This window comes from Nerophis ophidion, linkage group LG26, assembly GCF_033978795.1.
Source record: "Nerophis ophidion isolate RoL-2023_Sa linkage group LG26, RoL_Noph_v1.0, whole genome shotgun sequence".
NCBI lineage: Eukaryota > Metazoa > Chordata > Actinopteri > Syngnathiformes > Syngnathidae > Nerophis > Nerophis ophidion.
The window spans coordinates 6568416-6578415 of NC_084636.1; the positions used below are offsets into that span (position 1 = coordinate 6568416).

Consider the following 10000-nt stretch of genomic DNA (forward strand, 5'->3'; position numbering starts at 1 on the left):
ATTCTTCTGGAAAAAAAACAAAAAACTCCTTTTCTCTTCCAGACTGAAACGCCCACTTCCATGATGACTTACGGCATTCCTGGCTCTTGCACCAAAGCTAAAAGCAAAGTTGCAGTTGCTGAACTTTTAGGGTCAAATGAGTCATTTGGTAGGAAAATAATAACAAGCCTCACATCACAGCAAATCTTATCAAAAGTCGTCCAAAATATGCTTGAAGATGAAACCATAGCTATGTTTGTGCCACTTAAAGAACTCTAAGACCTGTTCGTTATTACACTTTGGTTTCTAAAGTGTCTTATAATATACATCAGGGTCTTGTTGTTCCTTCATCTTCTCACACACATTCATGTTTATTGTAAAGAAGGATGTTTACACGAATTATGATGTAAACAAACTAGTAAACGACAATTAATGTTACGTCTTGTAAGGAATTGTGAACACATGAATTACAAACCCCGTTTCCATATGAGTTGGGAAATTGTGTTAAGATGTAAATATATAAATTTGATGCCAGCAACACGTGACAAAGAAGTTGGGAAAGGTGGCAATAAATACTGATAAAGTGGAGGAATGCTCATCAAACACTTATTTGGAACATCCCACAGGTGGGTGCCATGATTGGGTATAAAAGCAGCTTCCATGAAATGCTAAGTCATTCACAAACAAGGATGGGGCGAGGGGTCACCAATTTGTAAGCAAATTGTCGAACAGTTTTAGAACAACATTTCTCAACGAGCCATTGCAAGGAATTTAGAGATTTTACCATCTACGGTCCGTAAAATCATCAAAAGGTTCAGAGAATCTGGAGCAATCACTGCACGTAAGCAATTATATTACAGACCTTTGATCCCTCAGGCGGTACAGCATCAAAAACCGACATCAGTGGGTAAAGGATATCACCACGTGGGCTCAGTAACACTTCATAAAACCCCTGTCAGTAACAGCAGTTGGTCGCAACATCTGTAAGTGCAAGTTAAAACACTATTATGCAAAGCAAAACCCATTTATCAACAACACCCAGAAACGCCGCCGGCTTGGCTGGGCCCGAGCTCATCAAAGATGGACTGATGCAAAGTGGAAAAGTGTTCTGTGGTCTGACGAGTCCACATTTCAAATTATATTTGGAAACTGTGGACGTGGTGTCCTCCGGAACAAAGAGGAAAATAACCATCCGGATTGTTATAGGCGTAAAGTTCAAAAGCCAGCATCTGTGAGGGTGTATTAGTGCCCAAGGCATGGGTAACTTACACATCTGTGAAGGCACCATTAATTCTGAAAGGTACATGCAAGTTTTGGAGCAACATATGTTGTCATCCAAGCAACGTTATCATGGACGCCCCTGTTTATTTTAGCAAGACAATGCCAAGCCACGTGTTACAACAGTGGGTTTCGTAGTAAACGAGTCCAGACCTGTCTCCCATGGAAAATGTGTGGCACATTATGAAGCGTAAAATACGACAGCGTAGACCCCGGACTGTTGAACGACTGAAGCTCTACATAAAACAAGAATGGTAAAGAATTCCACTTTCAAAGCTTCAACAATTAGTTTCCTCAGTTCCCAAACGTTTATTGAGTGTTGTTAAAAGAAAAGGTGATGTAACACAGTGGTGAACATGCCCTTTCCCAACTACTTTGGCACGTGTTGCAGCCATGAAATTCTAAGTTAAGTGTTATTTGCAAAAAAAAATAAAGTTTATGAGTTTGAACATCAAATATCTTGTCTTTTTAGTGCATTCAATTAAATATGGGTTGAAAAGGATTTGCAAATCATTGTATTCTGTTTATATTTACATCTAACACAATTTCCCAACTCATATGGAAACGGGGTTTGTATGAGTTATGATGCAAACAAACTAGTAAACAACAATTAATGCTATTTTTGGTAAGGAATGATGTTTATATAAATGATGATACAAACAAACAAGTAAACAACATTTAATGTTATTTCTTGTAAGGAATTATGTTTACACGAATTTTAATACAAACAAGTAAACAACAATCAATGTTATTTCTTGTAAGAAATTATGTTTAAATGAATTATGATACAAACAAACAAGTAAACAACAATTAATGTTATGTCTTGTAAGGAATGATGTTTACATGAATTATTATACAAACAAATAAACAACAATTATTATTTTTTGTAAGAAATTATGTTTACATGAATTATGCCACAAACAAACAGGTAAACAACAATTAATGTTATTTCTTGTACGGAATGATGTTTACAGGAATTATGATGCAAACAAACTAATAAACAACAATTAGAGTTATTTCTTGTAAGAAATTATACATTCATGAATTATGATACAAACAAACAAGTAAACAACATGTAATGTTATTTCTTGTAAGGAATGATGTTTACATGAATTTTAATACAAACAAGTAAACAACAATCAATGTTATTTCTTGTAAGAAATTATGTTTACATGCATTATGATACAAACAAACAAGTAAACAACAATTAATTTTATGTCTTTTAAGGAATTATGTTTACATTAATTATGCTACAAACAAACAAGTAAACAACAATTAATGTTATATCTTGTAAGAAATTATGTTTACATGAATTATGATACAAACAAACAAGTAAACAACATGTAATGTTATTTCTTGTAAGGAATGATGTTTACATGAATTTTAATACAAACAAGTAAACAACAATCAATGTTATTTCTTGTAAGAAATTATGTTTACATGCATTATGATACAAACAAACAAGTAAACAACAATTAATTGTATGTCTTTTAAGGAATTATGTTTACATTAATTATGCTACAAACAAACAAGTAAACAACAATTAATGTTATTTCTTGTAAGAAATTATGTTTACATGAATTATGATACAAACAAACAAGTAAACAACACTTAATGTTATGTCTTGTAAGGAATGATGTTTACATTAATTATGATACAAACAAACAAGTAAACAAGAATAAATGTGTGGTGATCCTGCACACTCATCACTAAGTTTTCAAGACTTCTTTGTCCTCAGCTGTGTGGAGCGATTGAAGCCAGATGTTGTTCTCTGTCACGGTTCCTCCATGTTGTCTTCATGTTGTTCTCTGTCATGGTTCCTCCACGTTGTTCTCTGTCATGGTTCCTCCACGTTGTTCTCTGTCATGGTCTGTCAGCTATTTATACTTGAAGACCACAACGCAGCCAGAGACTCAAGCGGAGTCGGGCCTAGCACTTTGTAGGCCACTCGCCTCTGACTCGGCCGGCACAAACAGCACCGTCGCCGTAGCGACAGCAAAAAAAACAGCGTCGTCGCCGTAGCGACAGTCTCAACTTTGTAATCGCGGCAGCTGGCCTTTTTGGCACAATGTGCATCCTCTGTGAAGCGTGAAAGTGTTTCATGGAGATCTAGAACCACGTGACCTTTCAGGATGTCCTCCAATTAAGGGACACGGCCGGGGTTAAAGGTCAAGCTTTTTAAACCACGTCTTAAGGGAATGAAGACCACTGCATTAGGGACACCTTCACAATCTACATATCAAACATACAATGCAATTTTGGCCCTGCAATGAGGGTTTACCCCGCCTTTCTTGTCCAGGGTCTATCCCTCCTTCTTTGTCCAGGGTTTACACAGTCTTCCTTGACTAGGGTCTACCCCGCCTTCCTTGTCCAAAGTTTACACCTCCTTCCTTGTCCAGGGTCTATCCCCGCCTTCCTTGTCTAGAGTCTACACCGCTTTCCTTGTCCATGGTCTACCCCGCCTTCCTTGTCCAGGGTCTATCCTGCCTTTCTTGTCCATGGTGTACGGCGCCTTCCTTGTCCAGGGTTTACCCAGCTTTCCTTGTCTAGGGTCTACCCCTCCTTCCGTGTCCAGGGCCTACACCGCCTTCCTTGTCCAAGGTCTAGCCCGCCTTCCTTGTCCAGAGTGTTTGCCGCCTTCCTTGTCTAGGCTCTACCCCGCCTTCCTTGTTCAGGTTGTACACCACCTTCCTTGTTCAGGGTGTACACCGCCTTCCTTGTCCAAGGTCTAGCCCGCCTTCCTTGTCCAGAGTGTTTGCCGCCTTCCTTGTCCAGGCTCTACCCCGCCTTCCTTGTTCAGGTTGTACACCACCTTCCTTGTTCAGGGTGTACACCGCCTGCCTTGTCTAGGTCTACCCCACTTTTCTCGTCCAGGGTCTACCCCGCCTTCTCTGTCCAGGGTCCACGCCGCCTTCCTTGTCTAGGGTCTACTCCTCCTTCCGTGTCCAGGGTCTACCCCGCCTTCCTTGTCCAGAGTGTACGCCGCCTTCCTTGTCTAGGGTCTAGCCCGCCTTCCTTGTCCAGGTTGTACACCACCTTCCTTGTCCAGGGTCTACCACTCCCTCCTTGTCCAGGGTCTATCCCTCCTTCCTTGTCCAGGGTGTACCCGCCTTCCTTGTCTAGGGTCTACCCCGCTTTCCTTGTCTAGGGTCTATCCCCGCCTTCCTTGTCCAGAGTGTACAGCGCCTTCCTTGTCTAGGGTCTACACCACCTTCCGTGTCCAGGGTCTACCCCGCCTTCCTTGTCCAGAGTGTACGCCGCCTTCCTTGTCTAGGGTCTAGCCCGCCTTCCTTGTCCAGGTTGTACACCACCTTCCTTGTCCAGGGTCTACCACTCCCTCCTTGTCCAGGGTCTATCCCTCCTTCCTTGTCCAGGGTGTACCCGCCTTCGTTGTCTAGGGTCTACCCCGCTTTCCTTGTCTAGGGTCTATCCCCGCCTTCCTTGTCCAGAGTGTACAGCGCCTTCCTTGTCTAGGGTCTACACCACCTTTCATGTCCAGGGTCTACCCAGTCTTCCTTGTCCAGGGTGTACAACGCCTTCCTTGTCTAAGTCTACCCCACTTTCCTCGTCCAGGGTCTACCCCGCCTTCCCTGTCCAGGGTCTACCCAGCCTTCCTTGTCCAGGGTCTATCCTTCCTTCCTTGTCCAGTGTTTACTCAGCCTTCTTTGTCGAGGATTTAACCCGCCTTCCTTGTATGGGGTCTCTCCCCGCTTTCCTTGTCCAGGGTCTATCCCGCATTCTTTGTCCAAGGTGTACCCCGCCTTCCTTGTCTAGAGTCTACCCCGCTTTCCTTGTCCATGGTCTCCTCGCCTTCCTTGACCAAGGTCCACCCCGTCTTCCTTGTCCAGAGTCTACGCCGCCTTCCTTTTCCAGGGTCTACCCCGCCTTCTTTATCCAGCGTCTATCCCGCCTTCCTTGTCTGGGGTCTACCCCTTCTTCCTTGTCCAGGGTTTACACAGCCTTCCTTGTCTAGGGTCTATCCCTCATTCTTTATCCAGGGTTTACGCAGCCTTCCTTGTCTAGGGTTTACACCGCCTTCCTTGTCCACGGTGTACCCCACCTCCCTTGTCCAGGGTCTATCCCGCTTTCCTTATCCAAGGTCTACCCCGCCTTCCCTTTCCAGGGTGTTCCCCGCCTTCCTTGTCCAGGGTCTACCCCGCCTTCCATTTCTAATACAAAGTAGTGTATAGTTCTTACTTATAACTGTCAAGTAGACTAAAAACTACCACATGGCTTACAGGAGAAGACACAGTCAAAGTGGAGGCACATAAATAAGACTTGATGAGACACAACAAAGACTACTTTGATGATCCAGAAAACTTCTATTTTTGAACCTGAATATAAAGAGGATGATCTCCAAGTTTTAGATGCTAAACAGATGCAGCTATAGTCAAACACTAGGCATCATTTAGCAGTATTGCTAAGTGCTAAACAAGAACATAATAAATCAATCACTTACTGTACAAGCCCGAACTTTCACTAACTCAGAGGTGATGCAGCAGCTCAGAATGTCAATAAAGCAGCAGCAATCCTTCTTAATATTCAGGTCACCACATGTAAATAGAGTATTGTTTGCAATTTTTGGATGGCACCTCCTACTTGCCGTATATAACCTAACCCCTAACCCAGCTCCAGATTGATACACTATCAGGGCCCACAGCTCCAGACTGATATACTACCAGGCCCATAGGTCTAGGTTGATACACTATCAGGGCCCACGGCTCCAGACTGATACACTATCAAGGCCCGTAGTTCCAGGCTGATACAATATCAGGTCCCACAGCTCCAGACTGATACATTACTAGGGCCCACGTCTCCAGACTGATACACTATCAGGGCCCACGTCTCCAGACTGATACACTCACTATTAGGGCCGACATCTCCGAGCTGATACACTATCAAGGCCCATAGTTCCAGGCTGATACACTATCAGGGCCCACGGCTCCAGACTGACACACTCACTATTAGGGCCGACAGCTCCGAGCTGATACACTATCAGGGCCCACAGCTCCAGACTGATATACTACCAGGCCCATAGGTCTAGGTTGATACACTATCAGGGCCCACGGCTCCAGACTGATACACTATCAAGGCCCGTAGTTCCAGGCTGATACAATATCAGGGCCCACGGCTCCAGATTGATACATTACTAGGGCCCACAGCTCCATGCTGATACACTATCAGGGCCCACGTCTCCAGACTGATACACTCACTATTAGGGCCGACAGCTCCGAGCTGATACACTATCAAGGCCCATAGTTCCAGGCTGATACACTATCAGGGCCCACGGCTCCAGACTGATACACTCACTATTAGGGCCGACAGCTCCGAGCTGATACACTATCAAGGCCCATAGTTCCAGGCTGATACAATATCAGGTCCCACAGCTCCAGACTGATAAATTACTAGGGCCCACAGCTACAGGCCGATACACTATCAGGGCCCACGTCTCCAGACTGATACACTCACTATTAGGCCGACAGCTCCGAGCTGATACACTATCAAGGCCCATAGTTCCAGGCTGATACACTATCAGGGCCCACAGCTCCAGGCCGATACACTATCAGGGCCCACAGCTCCAGACTGATATACTATCAGGGCCCACGTCTCCAAACTGATACACTATTAGGGCCGACAGCTCCGGGCTGATACACTATCAAGGCCCATAGTTCCAGGCTGATACACTATCAGGGCCCACAGCTCGAGGCTGATACGCTATCAGGGCCCACAGCTCTAGACTGATACGCTATCAGGGCCCACAGCTCCAGACTGATATATTCCCAGGGCCCACTATTCCAGGCTGATACACTATCAGGGCCCACAGCTCTAGGCTGATACGCCATCAAGACTCACAGCTCCAGGCTGATACACTATCAGGGCCCACAGCTCCAGGCTGAAACTCTATCGGAGCCCACAGGTCCAGACTGATATATTACCAGGGCCCACAGCTCCAGGCTGATACTCTATCAGAGCCAACAGGTACAGACTGATCTATTACCAGGGCCCACACTTCCAGGCTGATACACTATCAGGGCCCACAGCTGCACAAATACGTGCGCGTGGACAAGGTCTTATTTCGTTTCCTTTCCTGCTTCATCAATAACCAGCCGCTTATTTCTTGTCAATGCAGGAACGCATCTCAGCTGAAGCAGCTTCAGGAGCAGATTGTTCTGGAGCAGCAGGAAGCAGCCATCTGGCATCAGCAGCAGGAAGTCTGGCCCGGGCCACAGGAAGTCATCCAAAGCCATTCCCCGTCACCCCCTCTTCCCCCTCCTCCCTCCTTCCAAGAACTGGAGAACAGCACAGCCATGCAGGCCAGCACCTTCAACTACGCCCGGCCCAAACAGTTCATTGCTGCCCAGAGCCCCGGAGGAGGCGGCGGCGGCGGCTTTCCAACCCAGTCCGCGGGCTCCTCACCCACCTCGCATACACCCTTCAACAAAATCTCCGCACCAGCGTTCTCTAAGGCGGCCAGCGCGGACGTGCCTAGCTCGCCTTCCTTCCCACCCCCGCCCCCGCCCGACTTTGATTCGGGCGACTTGTCGTCCCCAGTGGGCGGCGTCGATGACCTGCCTCCTCCCCCACCGCCTCCTCCCCTGCCCGTGTCCCCCGCTTTCTCTGACGTGTCCTCGCCATTCTCCTCCGTCCCTCCATCTCCCGCCTCCGGCTTCCTGTCCTCCCTGTTGCCGGCCACGCCCCCTACGTCCAGGGGCCCCGCGGTCAACGCATTGGGTCTCCCCAAAGGCAACAGCACTGTGTGAGTCGACCAATCCATTTTCCACTCGTGAAGAGTGTGGAGGGGGCGTGGTCCAGGCGTCGCCTGTAGGCGGAGCATGTATGGAAGCCGGCTACGAAGCAGCTGCAGGTGAGTGGATAACCCAGCTGGAACAGGTTGTCTAATCACCTGTCTCTCGGTTTGAAGCAGCGTGAGGAGCCCGGAAGGAGGAGGGAGCCCAGAGAGACTGAGGGGAGACTCTCGACAGAGTAGAACGTAAAAGAAAAGAAAATTCTGTAAACGTCTGCTAATCAAGCCGGATCATTCCCTGTCACCAAGATCCCGCAACCAGTCAGTGGCCGGAGGACTGTACCACTCTCTGGTTACGGTTAGCAGACGTTTACAGAGTTTTTTTTCTTTTACGTTCTACTCTGTCGAGTCTCTCTCGTCCCCCTCAATCTCTGTGGGCTCCCCTCCTCCTTCCAGGCTCCTCACGCTGCTTTAGATAGAGAGAAACGGTGATTAGACAACATCTTCCAGCAAGGCTATCCACTAACTTGCAGCTGCTTCGTAGCCGGCTTCCGCACATGCTCCGCCCACAGGCGACGCCTGGACCACGCCCCCTCCACAAAGAGCATTTAGAGTGCTTTGTTATGTAGCAGGGCTTCACGGTGGCAGAGGGGTTAGTGCGTCTGCCTCACAATACGAAGGTCCTGCAGTCCTGGGTTCAAATACAGGCTCGGGATCTTTCTGTGTGGAGTTTGCATGTTCTCCCCGTGAATGCGTGGGTTCCCTCCGGGTACTCCGGCTTCCTCCCACTTCCAAAGACATGCACCTGGGGATAGGTTGATTGGCAACACTAAATTGGCCCTAGTGTGTGAATGTGAGTGTGAATGTTGTCTGTCTATCTGTGTTGGCCCTGCGATGAGGTGGCGACTTGTCCAGGGTGTACCCCGCCTTCCGCCCGATTGTAGCTGAGATAGGCGCCAGCACCCCCCGCGACCCAAAAAAGGAAATAAGCGGTAGAAAATGGATGGGATGGGATGTTATCTGGCAGGCTACGTCCTGCTTCACGGAGGGTGATGTGTTCCGTGGACTGGAAGGTTCCGTTCAGTTTTTCCAAACAATTATGAATTATCTTGCAGAGATCCAAATGTTGGAACTGTTTGTTCTCAAGTGCAAAAAGGACAGTAGTAAAAATGTTATTTGCTCAAAATGAATAGTCAACATTACTTGAAATGATGACAGGATGGTGATCAATAAAATGACAAAATATTTGATAGCAGAGCTATATAAATATGCTAAACACTCCTCATACTTCAGCAATATATCAGGAGGTTGCCTACAGCCACAGGTGCCTACACATCTGGAATGATAGGAAGAAACGCTTCAAGTGTTTTGCTTGTGTCGCCTCCGCAGCAAAGCCTTCCCCAAGAAGTCGCCCGCCTCCCACACGCCTCGGCTCAACTCCAACTTGGACATCCAGGGCTCCAAGGACGCCGTCATCCAGGACTTGGAGAGGAAGCTGCGCTTTAAAGAGGAGCGCATGAGCAACGGGCAACAGGTGAGTGTTTCCTGTCGAGCTGGACTAGAGACTCGTGAACAACTAACACGCCTCGGATCACCCTCCTTTGTGTGTGTGTGTGTGTGTGTGGTGTGTGTGTGTGTGTGTGTGTGTGTGTGTGTGTGTGTGTGTGTGTGTGTGTGTGTGTGTGTGTGTGTGTGTGTGTGTCTGTGTCTGTGTGTGTGTTCTAGCAATGCTGAATTAATGGGGACATCCCTCTGTTTACACAGTCACCTTTAGGGGACACCTGACAACACCTGACAGGGGCCACACACGCCTGTCAGGGGCCACACACACACGCCTGTCAGGGGCAACACACACACCTGTCAGGGGCCACACACGCCTGTCATGGGCGACACACGCCTGTCAGGGGCCACACACGCCTGTCATGGGCAACACGCCTGTCAGGGGCCACAGACGCCTGTAAGGGGCCACCCACACAAACCTGTCAGGGGCAACACACA

At 47.5% G+C, this 10000-nt stretch overlaps 1 protein-coding gene across 4 annotated transcripts in view; it reads left to right on the plus strand.

Annotated features, from left to right (window-relative positions):
- Window positions 1-10000, plus strand: part of LOC133543913 (palladin-like) — an 83822-nt gene that overhangs the window by 56907 nt on the left and 16915 nt on the right. For 3 of the 4 annotated variants that reach the window (XM_061888822.1, XM_061888823.1, XM_061888824.1), the window contains 2 exons: window positions 7388-8014; window positions 9392-9536. In XM_061888822.1, coding sequence (XP_061744806.1) covers window positions 7388-8014; window positions 9392-9536 — 772 coding nt within the window. Of the gene's footprint in view, window positions 1-42; window positions 149-7387; window positions 8015-9391; window positions 9537-10000 lie in introns of all 4 variants that reach the window. The other variant, XM_061888826.1, reaches the window with a different exon arrangement.